This window comes from Podarcis vaucheri (genome assembly GCF_965113315.1).
Source record: "Podarcis vaucheri genome assembly, chromosome: 8".
NCBI lineage: Eukaryota > Metazoa > Chordata > Lepidosauria > Squamata > Lacertidae > Podarcis > Podarcis vaucheri.
Window position 1 is genome coordinate 46,122,394 of NC_138766.1, and position 17,875 is coordinate 46,140,268.

Genomic DNA, 17,875 nt, shown 5'->3' on the forward strand with positions numbered 1-17,875 from the left:
GAAGAGATGCAGGGAGAGAGGGAAGAAAAAGTTTCTCGCTGTGTCAGGTTTAATTTATGGACAGAATTCAAAACGAGTGTGAATGTATCCAGTAACCGTTTCCCTCTACTAGTTTTCATTGTGTGCTTGCTTATTCTGTAATTTGGATTTACGCAGCCATTCCTTTTGAGCTGAATATCGTAGACCAATGTTTCTCTCCCCACTCCAATAATATTTTCTCTTTTTAGGAAAGGGCTTAACAGCAGAAAATATGTGGGATGTATTAAGAACTTGGAAATATCCCGTTCCACTTTTGATTTGCTTAAAAACTCATACGGTGTGAGGAAAGGCTGCATTCTGGAGGTAGGACACACAGGCAGTTCTTGGTAAATTTAAACTGATTGCTACTTGTTGCTGGAAAAACCAATCAACAGTGTCTGCTGATACTATAATGGATGCTATAATGTTGATAAATTGTCAGATAATCAACTCCTGCATTGTTATGTCTCTGACATTTTATTTCTCTTCTTTTGCAAAATAGCCCATACACAGTGCTAGTATCTTGAGCAATGGCTATATTGAGTTGCTGCCCAAACCCCTGTCAGCAGAATCGGAACTTATGGCCACTTTTGCAACAAAGAATGCCAGCGGCATCATCCTCGTTGGGCTAAGTAAAGGCGCAGAAAAGCGAAGGCGCAGGCAAGCCCAGCTGGTAAGCACCTGACCATCTTTTCAGCTCTTGTGGTCTCAAGTGTCTTCTTAGTCATTCCCTAGTGGTGTCATCCAAAGTCAAGCAGGGATGCTCACACTGTTGAGCACAACTCAGATTGGAATGGGGTGAGCAGAATCGGGATTGGGCAGCACAGTTTACAAGGAGTATGCAAGAGAGTAATAGCTGAACTTGATCTTCTCCATCTTTCTCAGCCCTTTTTCTCCATCATGTTGGTCAATGGCCATTTGGCAGTGCATGTCAATGCCGGGGACAGAGCAAGTACAAGAAAGGTCCTCGTTGAGCCTGCTAATGGAACTTACAGCGATGGACGAGAACATTCGGTCATCCTGACTCGGAATAAGAGGTAGAAGCTGAATCACTTGTTTAAATAAGTCCTGTTGTCAAGTTTACCATGTTCCCTAAAGAACTGGCTTAGTTTAGTTTAGTTTATTTCAGTAGAATAACCACAGTTGTGTTTTTCTGCTGTTAATGGAGAAGTTGTGATTTATATGGTAATTGCATACACTACAGAGCCTCTGATTAAGTTGTGCATGGATGCTCCCTTGAAATTGCTAGACATTTTGGCCACCAGGGAGAATCATGCCAAGTACTGATACAAGAAGTACACACACAATTAGCTATTTTATTTATTAGATGGAGAAACATATAAATCCAGTGTTTTATGCGACACCTACAACTGAATTACTGCTAGAAATTATTTGGAATGCTACTGAACACGCCTGGTCTGCCACACATTCAGGACTGCAAGATCATTCGGAGAACCACCATTACATCTGGTTCATTTACTGTTGATTCTTCACTATTATTGTTCTTAAATCAGACATTTTTTTAATTGGATAATAGTTCACTTTGTGGTGTTTTTTTCTTCTTTCCAGGATTATAACTGTCCAGGTGGATGAAAGTAGCCCTGCAGAAATTAGGCTTGGCCCATTGGCAGAAACTAGACCAATGAATATATCCAACTTCTTCATTGGTGGGATTCCTGCAGGAGAAGGCATTTTAGGACTAAAGATGGCAGGCTCTTTCTATGGCTGTATAACCAACTTGATATTTAATATGGAGTAAGTTTATTATTTCATTAAAATATTCATGTACAGCCTTTATTGTCAGAGCCAAAGCTCCCTCAAGGTGGCTTCTATGAAAGTGATAATGTACACAACACAATTATAAATTAACACTAAGAAACCAGAAATAATAAAACACACAAGAAGCCCCAAAGTTAACATGGGCAAATCCATAGCTATAGTTCTTTGACAATGATATCAAATTGATTAGATTGCTGTCCTTCTTTCCATTGCTTTAACCTTAAACCTTAAATTCTTCCTAAGGCTTTTTTTTTGCCCAGATGATGATACAACAGATTTTGTTGCCCCTCTGTAGCTGCTTGCAAGTATTCTCTGGGTACAATGGTTGCTTGCTGGTGGAGATGTGCGTCACTTGGCATTCACGTCACAGGAAAACATGCAGGTGTCAAGTTTTGCCTTGCTTTGTTTAAAGTTGCAACGAAGTCCAGAATCACAGCTGACTGTTATGGAGGATGGGTCCTGGGTGGAACAGAGAACAGGCAAAACCTGTATATGTTACACCCAAAACACATAATTGTGGAGATGCCTGACTAGTGTAAATAAACATGAGGGCTCTTTTGAATTTCACATAGGGAGTTTTTGTAAACGCTGCTTGTAAAATGTCTCCAGCTTTCATAGTATGCACAGTGGACCTGTTAACAGTGGTCCTGTTTCTTGTGTGTTTCATTGAAATAAATAAATTATTCTTTCTTTAAAACCCAGACTTCTGGATTTCACCACTGCAGTGAGGTATGAAGGTGTTGATATGGACAGTTGCTTCCTTTGGGAGAGGCCTAGGCCTACCATCCAGCCAGAAGACATTGAGATCCTTCCTGAGATGCAGATGATGCCAATTTCCTACAGGCCTCTTGCAGAAATTAAGAAAGTATGTGGTCAAAATCTAACCAGCCTTTTCCTCCATGGCAAGACCTGGAGATATGAGAGGTGTTAAGACAGACAAAAGGGGGGGGGGGGGGAGAAGCAGGATGCCAGAATGACCTGCAAAAGGCTTGCCACTTCTGAATCCAGTTCCCCAGCCCTGATCTAAACCTACAGCTCTTGTTTGCAAAGATGAACGTTGTGTCATTTCTGCCTGGGTTCTGATAATGTTAGTTTTGCTTGAATTTTATACTTGTGATTTATATATTGTGAGGCATCAGCATTCAAGTGAAAAGCTAAGCAAAGCAATGCTTGGATGCAAGGGGTGGAATTTTAACTAATGTTTTCTTTAATAGAAACCTTGTGCAGAGGATGAAATACTGAAGTATGTTTCTGGCGCTCATCAGTTTGGCCTTGCAAGGAACAGTCACTTGATGCTTCTTTTCAATCAGTCCACTGTAAGAAAAAAGTAGGTATATTTTGCTATGATTAATTTTAATTTTAAAAAATTAAATGGAGCTTTTAAACATGTGAAATGCTGCACAACATGTGAGATAGGCCATCATCCCGGTTTCACAGGGTGCTATTGAATAAAAGTTTAGAAAGGTTTAATTCCACTGATTTGTAGGAGAGTTAAGCAAGTATGTATCTCTCTTTGGGATAAGCTAAAGCAGTTAGTTTTAAAGGGTGTGGGTGTGTTAAAGTCTATGCACCAGAGACACTTGGAGGGCAGTCCTTCTCCACAGGAAAGCTCCTCCCTCAATGGAGACAGGCAGGATCCAGAATCTTCCGTCTTCCTCAGTGGAAGATTGGTTGGTTCAACTGCAGCTCCTGAGAACATAGCCATTTATCTTCATGTTCACTAACTCTTGTCTTGTTTCCACCTTCCTCTTCTTTACCTCACTTCCCTTCCTTACTGGTTCTCACACCACCTGCCTTCACCTTCCTTCCTTATCTGTTGAGCTCTAGCCACAAGCAGAGAATAGGTGTGATGACGTTTCATTTTCTTTATCATAGGCATACCATACTTGCACCGATCTCTTCCTCTGGAGAGCTTAGAAAAGTTTCCATTGGGGATTCCATTGGCTTCCAAGCTCTGATCAATTTCATGTTTCCTCCCCTAGCCTTTCTGTGCAGTTGAACCTCAGGACTTTTGCTTCTAGTGGCCTAATATATTACATGACTCACCAAAAGCAGGTCGATTATGCAGCCCTTCAGCTACAAGGGGGAAAGCTTTATTTTTCATTTGATCTTGGAAAGGGTCGGGCAGTAGCCTTTCATGGAGCAATCGTCAATGATGGGAAATGGCATACGGTAGGTGGGCCAAATGCCTGCATCCAGTCTTGTCTTAGGTCTGGGTCTCCTGCCTTTCTCACATACTTTCTTATGTTGGAAAAATAATTCCCGATTAAGTATTCTCTTCTTGCACTATTTCAGAGCTTTTCATTATCTGCATGTTGGTATTTTAAAAATAAAAATAAATTCTCATTAAGTGCATGGTAGCTTTTGCATTTCTTTACTAACACACTGTGCATTAAGTTATCCAAAGGCAATAATTTGCTGCAAAAATGTAGTAAATAAAGATTGCATTGATGTCTTGTATTGGAAGAAGCAGAAAACTTAAAATAGTCATGCTCGTCCCACACAATATATGGAACCCTATTCTTAATTGGATGTTTCCTAGTCTTAACTATTGGTGTCATCTTACAAAATATTGTATCTTATCTTATAGGTAAAGACAGAGTATACTAAAAGGAAAGGTGTTGTCATAGTTGATGGGCAGGAATCTGCGGCTGTAAATGTTCCGGGAGATGGAAATACATTGGATGTGGATGGGAAGCTGTACCTAGGGGGGCTACCCTCGGCTTATGCAGCCAAGAAAATGGGAAATGTAAGCTTTTTCTCTTTAATTGTCCTTTATGTCTATTGTCTGCCAGGCAAATCAGGCTGCATAACAGCATTCTGAAAGAAAACAACAATTTGCACTGCATTGAAACACAAAATCCGTGCGGGAATCGTTGCACACCACTGACTTGTCAATATCAGATGTTGATCTCAGCAGCATGGAAGTTTTGGTGCTTTTATACCATTGTTCATCCCTCTTGCCTTTTAGGTCTGAATGTGTTTAAAGTATGCAAGTCCTTTGAATCTTTATTTTATTTAGAAAGATAATAGCAAGAGCAGTGATTTCTACCTAAGCTTTGCAAAGTGTATTAGTGTCTGAAAGAAGCAGCTTCAGCTTTCACTGTGTCTGCAGTAAGTAGGAGCTTGTTCATAGCCATAACAAAAGCAGTATGACATTTCTGAACAGTGAAAAATGTATCCTGTAATCAGATTGGGGCTCCCAACATTATTTCTTAAATTAAATAAACTTCTGGTGGTCTGATTTTTATCCCAGCAGTGGTGCTGGCAAGAAGGGAGAATTAACTCTTTCCTACATCCTGTTTTCTGAATTCCCCTCTCCCTCTATTTCAGTAGCCATCAAGGAAAAAAATGTAGGCATTTGTATTGTGTCTGTGTTTTTCCTGCTGTGGAGCTAATAACAGGATTCAGTTTAATTTAGAAATTCACATTTCAGCCCTAGAAGTAGGATTATTGATCTGTTTTTATTTATTACATTTTTTATTCTGCCTTTTGCTCAAGCTCAGATATCTGTTTTTCCTCCCCATTGTATTCTCACAACAATCTTATGAAGTAGGCTAGGCTTAGAGAGTATGACAGGCCCAAGATTACCCAGCAACCTTCATTGCTTAGTAGAAACATGAACCCTGGACTCCTCAATGCTGATCTGGCTCACTAACTACCCTGGCACTTTGCTTTGTTTACAGTCTGGACACACTTTATATGCATTTATGCTGTTTCTTTTCTTTTTATGTGCTCACAGCTGTGTTACTAACCCTGATCTTCAGTGATTTACAGTTCTGAAGCAGTAAGGTTTTGTGGTGTGTATGTGTGTGAGATGTATATACTGCATTAATCATGACACTGAATTGTTTGCAGATTACTCACAGTATCCCTGCATGCATTGGTGGAGTAACCATTAACAGCAAACAAATGGACAAAGAGAGCCCAGTCTCAAATTTTGCTGTGAATAAATGTTACGTTGCAGCCCAGGAAGGAACGTTTTTTGATGGAAGTGGTTTTGCTGCCCTTGGTAAGCAACAGATTGTTTTGCAAACCTTTTTCCCCAAGCAAAAATAAAATAATACAATAACATTCCATTATTCTACACTTCCACTCCTGTATTGATCCTCTGCTCCAGTTTTGCTGTTTCCCTACTGATAATATGTAAACAGCTATTGCTTAATTCTGAAACATAATTGCTTAATTGATCACATTTCAAGTAACTGTTTATTGGTCAGAAAGAAAAATAATAATTGTATTACCAACCATGGAGCAAGTAAATCTTTATGATATAGCAAAATTTAGAGGAAGCTTTAATTTGTACTTTCTCCTACAAAACCAAGCCCTTAGCCATTATTTTACATTGGAAGTGTGCCAGGAGGTAACCCATCCTGTCTCGACAGCTGTTTCTGAGCCACTTTTTAAAGGCTTTCATCTATTATAAAATGGATTCTTATCTGGTGTACCTGAAATGTTTTGGGCTACAACTTTCATCAGCCCCAGCCAGCAATAGGGGAAATGACTTTTTTTTAGATAGGTTTCACATCATTTGATCAAAGCCCTTTTTAACAAACAACCAAAGACTATAAAATGCAACAGCATCATGCACGTATATGTTCTGAGAAGTACCAGTAACTTGTATTGTGACTACCCCAGAACTTTTCAGCAGCGCGTATCTTCCACAGTCCAAATGTGTACCTACTTTTACCCACATAATCAACATTACATCTTTAGGTATGGTGCAAATTTTGGGTTGCGTCTAATGTAACGCTGTATGAACATGACATCAGAGGAAGGATTACTAACTCCCAACTTTGTTATTTCTCTTTTTAAATAGTTAAAGAAGGCTACAAAGTCCGATCTGATGTTAATGTTACATTTGAGTTCCGCACCACAGCTCTCAATGGAGTTCTTCTGGGAATTAGTAGCGCTAAAGTAGATGCCATTGGATTGGAAATAGTTAATGGCAAGGTGAGTTATAAGGTCGTGTGAAAATGTGCTTGTGAATCAATCTTGACAAATCTGGCAGGGGTCTGTTAATAACAATCAAGGAGAATGCATATTTAATGTGTAATGCTGGAAGAAAAAGCTGGGTCAGTTATTAATATGTGACAGAAAAATGTTGAATGCAGAATTTGTTGTGAATGTAGGTTTGTCCACTAGTTAGCTAGTATGTTTTAGCTATCTCCGTGAATCATACTTCCGTGTTCCCCCAGACCAGTGTTTCCCCCCCATTCGCCTCATTCTGAGTATAATACTTATTTCACAACTGTCTATTTGGGGACTTTTAATTAAACAATGAGGAAGTTAAGGTCTCTAAAATAAGATGATGAAAAATGTGAAAGGTTTTTTTTAAAAAAACAAAACACCCGTTAGACATAAATTCCATGGCTATCGTTTTATAAATATATCCATAATAAACCTGAGAAGCCTAAAACTTAATTATTTAAGCTGTTTTGTCAGATAATACATTGCAAATGAAGGCAAGCATAAACCATCTTGAGAACCGTCAAAATACATCTAAACAGTTTCAATGAAGCCATCTTCAAAGTACTATTTTAGGTTCCTAGGAATTTTTTCCATTAAACGAAGCTTTTGTGGAATAACTTGAACCCTCTATTACCTCTCTCTGTTTTCTCTGTCCCTCTTTTCTCCTTTGCACTTTTCAGCTTATATTAAGTGGGACGAGGGGAGGCTTTTGAGTGTGAGCAAATTCATTAATGAATACGTTTCCACACAGAAGGTCAGAAAAGGGGACAATTGTTTCATAGTTTTACCTCCTAGAAAGTTTTGTTAGATCAGGAGAAAAATTAATTTTCAATCATGGTAAGTACAGGGGATTAGATATGGGCTTTGATGATGCCCCCAACTCTGGTCTGCTCAGTGTGTGCAGTTGTCCTATTCAGCCCCTGCTTACTGCTAGCTTGTGCTCATCCAGAACTGCCTTTTCCTTAGTCACTGGTGAGTCATGGCCACTTCGGCTCCTCTCCCCACCCATAAACACTCATATGAAGGATTATGATGTAGCAGGAGTAACACTAGCCTTGCCAAGGAAGCCTATTGCAATGCTTCACCCCACCCCACACCCAGCATGAGCCTTCAGCTGGCATCTATCTAGATGCCAAGGAGGCCATGCATGGGAACTCCCCAGAGCCATAGGGTGCCATCTTGACAGATAACGATGATGATTACCATTTATGAATCGCCTCCTATGCAGCATATCAAAGTGATCTTGCAATATAATAAAAACAAATATAAAACAATTGCACACATAGAGCCAGTTAACAGCAAGTACGTATATGAAAACAGTTTCAGACCAAATCCGGACGCTAGCTGGGATAAGAATCTCTGCTTAGAAGGCTTGTTGAAAGAGAAAAGTCTTCAATGCATGCCAAAAGGACAATAGAGGTAGCACGTATCTGATATTTAATGGGATGGATTTCTAAAGGGAAGGTGCTGCGACACTAAAGGCCTGATTCCAATATTGTGTGGAGTGGTATGTGCAAGATGCCCTTTCCTGCAGAGAACAGGGATCAGATGGAGATAGAAGAAATGAGGCAATCATTTAGTTTCTAACATCATAATTCCTAGGAGAGATCGAAGGCACCCCGCATGCTAGAGTTCTCCTTCAAGGCGGAGTGTTGATCCATCACGAGCCCTTAGCCTGGGTTAGAAAAGGCAATTGGGTAGTACTCTAAAAATAGGGATGGCTCCTGGGAGGCTAGTTTGGCCTCTTCCTGATAGGGAATAGTCTCGTGGGCATTACATACTGCTCAACTGTCAAAGCTACTGGCAGTGAGCTTTGAATGAATTACCAACCATTTGGTTAAAATGAAAACTTTCCCACATCATTATTGAGCAAATTGTTATATTTAAAAGAACAAATCTTTTTCTTGCCTCCTTCTATTATTGTTGCATGGCTGCTGCCGTGTAGGTTTTATTCAGTGTCAACAACGGAGCTGGTAGAATAACAGCTACCTATGAGCCCAAAGGCACAACTGGTCTGTGTGATGGAGTGTGGCACAAACTCCAAGCAAACAAAAGCAAGCATCGTATTGCTTTGATAGTTGATGGAAACTTGGTTCAGACTGACAATCCACATCTGCACTCCACCTCTGCAGATACGAACAACCCTATTTATGTTGGAGGATATCCTGGTATGTTGCTTTCCTCATTTTCAAAATGCAGAATTATTATTTTTTTACTCATTATATTTTCATCCCACCCTTGGTTTGTGTTCTGGCTGACTGGTGGTGCAAATGCCATAAAGCAGCATGAAGTTGGTAAAGTTAGAGAATGTCCTGCTTGATACTTTATTTTCCCATCTCCCCAGAACCTGGTTCAAGCCAGGTTGGGGCTTCGTATGAATTAGCAGCTACGTATAAGGGATGTGGTTGGCGCTGTGGGTTAAACCACTGAGCCTAGGGCTTGCCAATCAGGCGGTCGGTGGTTCGAATCCTCGCAATGGGGTGAGCTCCTGTTACTCGGTCCCTGCTCCTGCCAACCTAGCAGTTTGAAAGCATGTCAAAGTGCAAGTAGATAAATAGTTACTGCTCCAGCGGGAAGGTACACAGCGTTTCCGTGCACTGCTCTGGTTTGCCAGAAGCGGCTTAGTCATGCTGGCCACATGACCTGGAAACTGTACGCCGGCTCCCTCGGCCAATAAACCGAGATGAGCACTGCAACCCGAGTCGTCTGCGACTGGACCTAATGGTCAGGGGTCCCTTTACCTTTTTTTATAAGCCCATTTAGAACCCATCATGGGTCTAGGCACTCCCTACAGTCCCCAAATTGCTGTCTGGTAACTAGTGCTGTGGCAGAAGGCCTGTTTCTCTCCCACCCTTTAGTCTGGAGTTTCCTTTGTGCGTATAGACCCCTTGGGTCCTGCAATGGAACTCCTATTGATGGTAAAGGGGTGAGGGGAACTACCGCAGGCTGTGGGTTTTTGTTTTTTGTTTTACTTGGTAGTGTACAATCGAGGACTTACTGGAAGCTGTCAAACCATTTCTAAGGTACAATTTTAATCTCCTCCTAACAGCAAACAGGCTCACTGTGTTCTTTCATTTGTTTTCTAGCTGATGTAAAACAAAACTGCTTGACCAGTAAGAGCTCATTCCGAGGGTGTTTGAGAAACCTTATGCTGCTTAAAAGCCAACAGGCAGAAGCCTTTGACTTCAGTGAAGCCTTTGACCTGCATGGAGTTTTTCCACATTCCTGCCCTGGGGCTGAACAGTGAACGGTCCATCTTTAGATGTTTCATCTGTTTTTAATGGGGGGGGGGGATGTTTTTAATGATAATCCTGGTCTCAGCGATATCCATGTATTTTCTAACTCAGGACAACTGTTTTTAACCAGAACTTCTACGATACCACATTTAATTTTTAAAGTCTCTTTGTACAACAGATACCTCTACTAAAATGTTAACAACATTGAGTACTGGTTTTCATTTTGGGTGAAATTTGTTTCTTTCTCTCCCCGCTTCCCACCCAAAGTGTTTACAGTGTATCTTCTGCGGATTTGTTTGACAGTATTTCATTTGGTGTATATTGGTTTTTCTATAATAAAGCTATAAAATGGGGCCCCATGCAGTAAAACATTATTTCAGGTTGTGTGTGTTTTGTAGCTGTAAAATGTGACTCAGAAAAAATGTTAGGTAAAAGCACAAGCTTGAGGAATTTAGTAGGAAGTCAATGCTAAAATCTTGAGGAGATTCTGCCTGTAGCATTTCAGTAAATCACATCTGAACACTACTGCTGAAAACTTCACACTGGTAATGCTGCTAGTAATTTGTATTCTGTATAGAAAAGAAGCTCAGCTGGAAGTTGAGTATGTAAATTGCTCCCTAACACTTAGAGAGGGGCCAGGTTGCAGAGCCAGTTCTACTTGACCCATGCTGAAGCAAGTGCATATCCTTAGTGGCCATTTGCTATGCAGATGCTCCCCATTTATATTATAATGAAAGCACTAAAGGCATAATGCTAAGGTTCCTGTTGGTGCTGTGCACTTCTGCAGCCCTTGTCACAGACAGATGAGAGAGTTGGCAATCAGCAGAATCGCATGGTGCAACTTTCCCCTGGACTAGATAACATTTAGGATTGTAGGTGTGGAGGTTTGCATGTTTGAATGTTCTCCCACAAAAATGTCCTCCAAATAGAAAACTATTGTGCTAAGGAGAAGCCTGGACAACAAATCTTCATCACAGAATCCTAGAGTTGGAAGGGATCACAAAGGTCATCTTGCCTAACCCCCCTGCAGTTCAGGAATCTTGCTGAAAGTGGAGCTTGAACCCACAACCATGATGCTCAACCAACTGAGCTATTTCTATTTGCTGTGTTCTGGGAATGACTTGCAGACAGTGCTGTTTTTCTGTTAACAACATTTTACATCCCTCTCCAGAGCATTTGTAACAACTGAGGCCCACAGATCTCATGTACTGCATTCTGGAAGCCTCTGATTGGCAGGTCACATATATAGCCTGATGTCATTGGTTCACTTTTAGAAGTGGACTAGAAGATACAAAAGGTAAAAAAATCTTATTTGGATTACTTCATTATTATTTGGTTTTATAAATATAGTTTCTAGTTATCAATTAGTAAAGCACCCATGTTTCCTTCAGAAGACTTAATAATGCTTAATGCAGCTGATATGATACCACTGGTTTCCAGAAGTGGGGCTGCAATCCTAATCCCTTACCTGGCAGTAAACCCCACTGAATTCAATGGGACTTCCATCTGAGAACATGGTTAGGGTTGCAGCCAAAGTCTGTAATATCTGTTAGAATCTAAATTTATTCTGGGAGCACTCAACTAATTTGGAAAGCTTAATGTCTTCTTAAAACCCGTTTTAAGTAGTTGATAGGCATGTTTGTTTGATTTTGAAGTGTAGGGTGGTTTTCTTTGTAGCAGATCACATCAGGAACCATTAACTAAATTCACTGGGATTAATTGTTCAAGCATAAGACAACATTTTCATGCCTCCAAAAATCCTGGCCATCTAATATACAAACAAGACACAACAAAATATCTTATTTATTTGGTTTAGGAATACAAGATTAATCTAAGTAAGCCTATATATCAAGTCCTTTTTATGCATTTCACTTTTAAGTCACTCATTTTCAGGAAGCCATGTTTTAAATACAAGATGCAAGAAAGAATGTAAGAGGTTTAGTTGATAGCATTTTAATTAAGTACACACATGCTCTACTTTCTAAATCCTCTGTGTTTAGTCAGAATGCTGTAATCAAACATTCACAACAGATGGTCAATGAAAACAAATGCTAACAGATTTCATTTTAAAGGAGTGTTTAAATACTACTAGAGTATTATTATTTTTTAAGGACTGCTTTAAAAAGTGATATGCCTCTGACATTAGCTTCCAGCTGAATTCAGTATGAACAGAAATGAAAGTGCAGAGGTTGGTTTTTTTTAATCTAGTACAATACTTAAGACACTTAAGACACGTTAAACGTTTGCTAAAGTCCAGATTTAACCATGGAAAAGAAGACATAAAAACTGCAGAATGATAGTTTCTCCTCCCTATATAATAGAAAAATGGATGTTGCAATAGAAGGGAATGCCTGCAGCTATACAAATATTAGAATCTGGGTTGGGGGGCATCCTTGCCTTCTGTCAAATGAACTGGAGGAAAAGAGCAGCCAATGCACACTTGCCTTCATGCAGCCAGGACAACAGCCATGTGTAGGTGCAGGTCACTAGCTGTACCTGCTGTCAGCTAGGCTGAAGGGAAGCAAGCAATGTGGCAATGCTTCTCTTCACTTGCTTCTCTCTATTCTGGGGCCTAATATGATAGGTGGGGGGAAATTGGGTTGTGGGGATAAGCACAATTAGGAACATTATCCCAGAGCCCAATTTCACTTTCCACCTAAGATAATATATGGTACAAGTGATACTGTTTGCTTGCAACTTAAAGGGGTGTATGTGTCTACTATACATTTTGGAAAGTTGTTAAGATATTGTAACCAAATTTTGCATGATGCTTTCTGAGATCAAGGAGCAGGCTTTTTCATCCATGTTAGATGAATCAAGATTCCCTCATGAACCTTTTAAAACTGCACTTATTTTAACCACTGATGTCAGAACTGCAGTGATTTTTTTGGTTCCTCAGAATTCCCAAGCAAGGCCAGGTATACAAGGCTGCTAGTGTTTATAAAAAGAACAAAGTTGGCTTGATTACATGAATAATTTGCCCACCTTTCCTGGGGTCCTTTAACTGACAATGGGAGAATATCATTTGCAGCTTAAGAACTGACCAAATTGACAGCTAGAGCTCTCCAGTATCTGTTTACTTCCATCCCAGTGTCTGTCTTCCACTGAGGAAAGTTTTGTAGTTTCTGATGCACTGTAGGGTAGGTTAGAAGAGGCAAGTGTGGTTGGCACAGCACCTTTCCAGTTGTGCTACCCCATCTTGACTCTGATCCTGTTGTGGAAAGCGAATGGCTCAGTTGAGAAACTGGGTTCAAATCTTCCATAGGGTAGAAAGGAAAATATGGGAAGATGGCTCTTTCCATGACCATACAGATGAGTAGTTGACAAACTGAAATGGAAAGCATTGGAAAGAAGCACTGGTGGAAAATACTTGGTCATGTGCAGAGAGGTAAATAGTGGCACAGGAAATAAACACTGATATAGTTCCAGCTGATTGAAAGTTGGGTAGTTAGATAAAAGACAACCACTGTGTGAACCAGATAGCACTTCATGACACTGAAGGGAAAAGAGCTTCGGCTGTTAAAAACACACAGATAAGCTTATAACACATGAACATCAAAAAAGACCAGGTTGGAAAGGTAGAGTCAAGAGCGGAAAATGCATTCTCTTAACCTTGCCTTTCACTCCTGTGGCAATTTAGCACAGGTTCATACATGCAAATAAAAATTAATAATAACTCAGTAAGCTTGTAGTGAAGGGAAAGTAGAACCCACAAGCTGAATGTCCCCACATTTTGCCCCCAAGCTGTATGCACACCTCCAAGTTTAGTTAGCACTGATCACATGTAGTGGGGAAGCGGCTGGTTCAATCCACCCCCCCCATGAACAGCTGATCAGGGCAGACTGGGTATTTGGGTCCTTTCGGATTAAATGCAAAGGTGCTGAGCATGTATTAATCTATAAAAAAAAATACAATGAGGTAGTTTGCACTTGTCAGGGGTTTAGGAGCAGAGGCAAGGGCAAGGGAGGAAACAGAGAGCGAAGGGGAGGAGGCAGAAGAAAAGATGAGTGATGACGACGACCCGAGATCTCCGAGTCTTTCCAGTGAATCAGAGGATTCACAGAAAGGAGCACCAGTGGCCAGGGCAAGGGGGGAGTCTAGGGGGGCACCCCAGGAAGATAGAGCCAGAGGGGACTCAGAGGAGAGCAGTTGGAAATCGGGACCAGCGTCACCGCCAGAGAGCAGGGAAGAGGAAGGGAGCCAGGGGGCAAGCGCTGGCAGCTCACCACAGGAGGGAGGGCATGAGTCAGGAGTGGCCACACCTCCATCGGGGAGCGAAGAAACGGTTAAGAGGAAAGTGGAAGGTTGGGCGCGCGCGCCAAGTTCAAATGCAGAGGAAGGCGGCGCAGTAAGCAGCCCGGAAAGGGAGCCAGGTCCTAAAGCCCGGCGCAAGGAGGCAGGAGGGTCCGGGTCAGCGTCAGAAGAATCCCGGAAGGAAGAAGCCCCGGGGGGTAGAGGGACCCAGAGGAGGACAGTCAGGCGGAAAAGGTGGAGCAGGGCTAGGATATTAAGTTGGTGCGCACGGGGCGGAGACTCAGACGGAGCTTCGTCGATCTAGCTACTAGATGTAGAGTTGCGCGCAGCAGCGTGAGAATGGAAACTGTAATTCAATAAAGACTTTTACTAAATGATCGCTGGCTAGCGTGATCCTCTGTGAGCTAGGATCTTCAAGCAGCTCTGACAGTAAGCTCCGTCACCAAATTGTGGGCATCTACAGCCCCGAGGAGGGGAGAGAAACAGGTGCCTACTAGTGAGCTCACGAACGGCAGACGACATGACGGCTGAGCAGCAGATAGAGGAACTCAGAAAAGCAGTGGCACAACTGAATGCCGAGGCTCTCGCATCCAGGAAGAGAGAGGAGGAGGCAGCTGCCGCCTGCAGGGATCTCCAGATCAGGTTAGACGTGCTACCGAAGCAGACACCCCGGCAGGAGGGAATTGGGTTGGCGAGACGAACAGGCGGGCTGGTCTCTCACTTCGATGGGAACCTGCAACAGTATCCCAACTTTAGAGCAGACGTACTGTGCGCACTGCAACTGCTGCATAAAGACTTTAGAGATGAGCAAGAGAGAGTGGGATTCATCATGGCCCATTTGCATGGGGATGCTAAAGCATGGCTACGCAATTTATGGAGGGATAAGGATCCGGCGCTCCAGAATGCAGATGCCTTTATTAAAGCGATGGATGGGTGTTTTTTATCAAGTATTGACGTGGATCTTGCCCGGAAGGAGGTGCATGGGCTAAGACAAGGGAGGGCCAGCGTCAGACAGTACCATGCCCGCTTTTTCGCCTTGGTCAGTGCCCTGGAATGGGACAGAGATTCGGCCCCTGTAAGAGACCTCTTTTGGGAGGGGTTGCACAGCTTGATTAAAGATGAGATCGCGAGGGGGGAGAGACCCCGAACCACCCAGGAGGTCGTTCAGAGGGCACTGGCAGTGGGGGTGAGGCTGGAAGAACGTCCGTGGAGCAGGGACGAAGGGCGTGGAGGGCGCGAATCAGCCAGGGGCCCCTCCTTCCTTCCCAGAGAAGCAGCGCGGGCGCAATCCACGCCTCCGCCAGGAGGAGGAGCCGAACCTATGGAGGTTGGAGGTGCAAGGGCTCAGTCAGCAACCAGAGCCCTAGCACCGGCAGCAGTGAAAGCGAAGCCTCCTAGAGGGAACAGGAAGTGTTACGTCTGTGAGGAGCCAGGGCATATGGCGAAAGAGTGTCCCCAGAGGCTCCACAAGCTCACTGCAGCCTCAGCAATGGTGACTGCAGCAACGCAGCAAGGAGAACCACAGCAGGGAAACGACGATGTCTGGCTGGAGGAAGAGGCACTGGGGCCCAGCCAGACATGTCAGTGAAGCAGTCCCCAGAGATTTTACAGCCCGTGAACCCCCTCCCGCCCAAACCAGTGGTGAGGCTCACCGCATCTCTCCAGCTGCCCAATGGAATCACCATGGACGTGCCAATTACCATCGACTCGGGCAGCAACGCGGACTTTATAGGGCAGGAGTTTGTCGACAAGCACGCTATACAGTTGCTGCCTGCCACGCTGCCCCTGCAGGTTGTCACGGTGGATGGAAGGGAGTTGCTAGGGGGGCAAGTGGTGAAGCAGACGCCGCCAATGGTGATGCGACTTGGGAATCACAGGGAAATCATCAGCTTCAACGTCACTCAGCTATCGGACACGCCCATTGTATTGGGCATGAGTTGGCTGGACAAGCACAGCCCGGCGCTGGCTTGGTACCAGAGGCAGCTGACCTTCGGCTCTTCCTTTTGTGCTGAACACTGCATCATGCCCCAGCAGGAAGGGGAGCAAGAGGAGTCACAGCTGCAGCTAGGCACGCTGCAAGCGATTCCCCACAAGTACGCAGAATTTTTGGAAGTTTTCTGCGAGAAGGAGGCGGACAGGCTACCCCCTCACAGACCATATGACTGCAAAATTGACCTGCTGCCGGGGGCGGCGCTGCCCAAAGGGAAGCTGTATTCCATGTCAGAGGACGAGCTGCAGGAACTCAAAGAGTTCTTAGATCATAATTTGGAGCGCGGTTTCATCCGAGAGTCCAAGGCAGCGGGGGGCAGTCCTGTATTCTTTGTTAAAAAGCGAGACACGCCCCAAAAAAGACTGGTCGTGGACTATCGCATTTTAAACAATGGGACCAAGCCGTCGGACTTCCCCATGCCACGAATCGACGACCTCCTGGCGAAGGTGCGGAAGGGAAAAGTGTTCACCAAGTTAGACCTGCGAGGGGCGTACAACCTCATTCGCATGCGGGAGGGAGATGAGTGGAAGACGGCCATGTTCACGCCACTGGGTACCTACGAATACAGAGTTATGCCTTTTGGATTGCAAAATGGCTCCCACGTTTTTCAAGCTTTCATGCATCACGTGTTGGCGGGACTTCTCTACAAGACGTGCGTCTGTTTCTTAGATGACATCCTGATCTTTTCGGAATCGCAGCAGGAGCATGACAGACACGTCAAGGAAGTGCTGACCAGACTAAAGCAACATAGGCTCTACGCCAAGCTGGAGAAGTGCCAATTTGACATGACGGAGGTGGATTTTCTGGGCTACAAGTTGTCTGACAAGGGGCTCGCCATGGACAGCGCCAAGGTTCGAGCGGTATTGGATTGGAAGAGTCCACGCAACCGAAAAGAGGTCCAAAGGTTTGTCGGCTTTGCGAACTTCTATCACAAGTTTATCAAGGGCTTCGCTATGCAGACAGCGGCCATCACAGACACGCTTAGCTCCAAGAAAAAGAAGTTCGTTTGGACAGAGGAGGCGGAGCAGTCCTTTCAGGCACTCAAGCGTCTCTTCGCTTCGGAAGAGCAGCTGCTTCACGTCAACCCCAGCAGGCCGATGAGGGTGGAGACAGACGCCTCGGACAGAGCCGTGGGGGCGGTCCTGCTGCAAAAGGACCAGCAGGGGGTGTGGCGGCCGGGAGCGTTTTACTCCAGGAAGCTCAGCAAGTCCGAGCAGAACTACACCACCTGGGACAGGGAGTTGCTGGCCATTCATGCAGCGTTCAAAGCATGGAGGCACTTCCTGATCGGCGCCAAGCACACGGTGCAGGTTTGCACGGACCACAAGAATCTGGAGCACTGGCGCACGGCACAGTTCCTAAACCAGAGGCAGATACGTTGGGCTGAGTTTTTTGCGAACTTCGACTTCCGCATAGAGTATGTCCCGGGGGACACTAACATCATGGCGGACGCCCTCTCCCGTAAGCCACAGTATCTGGAGGACGCAACGCCAGCGGCCGCCATGCACATCTTCGCACCAACAGTATGGGCGTGCGCCGCGGCCACCGTGGACCTGGAGGCGGTGCGACGAGCGTTGCAGGATGACTCCTTCGCGCAAGCAAAGATGGCAGAGGTGCAAAGGGGCAA

At 43.9% G+C, this 17,875-nt stretch overlaps 1 protein-coding gene across 1 annotated transcript in view; it reads left to right on the plus strand.

The window, feature by feature from the left end:
- The window catches only part of LAMA1 (laminin subunit alpha 1), an 86,210-nt gene extending 76,002 nt beyond the window's left edge, over positions 1–10,208 (plus strand). Inside the window, exons 52-63 of the mRNA XM_082235304.1 lie at positions 228–342; positions 521–691; positions 904–1,055; positions 1,588–1,773; positions 2,500–2,662; positions 3,012–3,124; positions 3,780–3,969; positions 4,388–4,546; positions 5,656–5,809; positions 6,617–6,750; positions 8,714–8,936; positions 9,855–10,208. Coding sequence (XP_082091430.1) covers positions 228–342; positions 521–691; positions 904–1,055; positions 1,588–1,773; positions 2,500–2,662; positions 3,012–3,124; positions 3,780–3,969; positions 4,388–4,546; positions 5,656–5,809; positions 6,617–6,750; positions 8,714–8,936; positions 9,855–10,015 — 1,921 coding nt within the window. The 3' untranslated portion in view covers positions 10,016–10,208. The remainder of the gene's footprint in view (positions 1–227; positions 343–520; positions 692–903; positions 1,056–1,587; positions 1,774–2,499; positions 2,663–3,011; positions 3,125–3,779; positions 3,970–4,387; positions 4,547–5,655; positions 5,810–6,616; positions 6,751–8,713; positions 8,937–9,854) is intronic.
- The last annotated feature ends 7,667 nt before the right edge of the window (positions 10,209–17,875 follow it).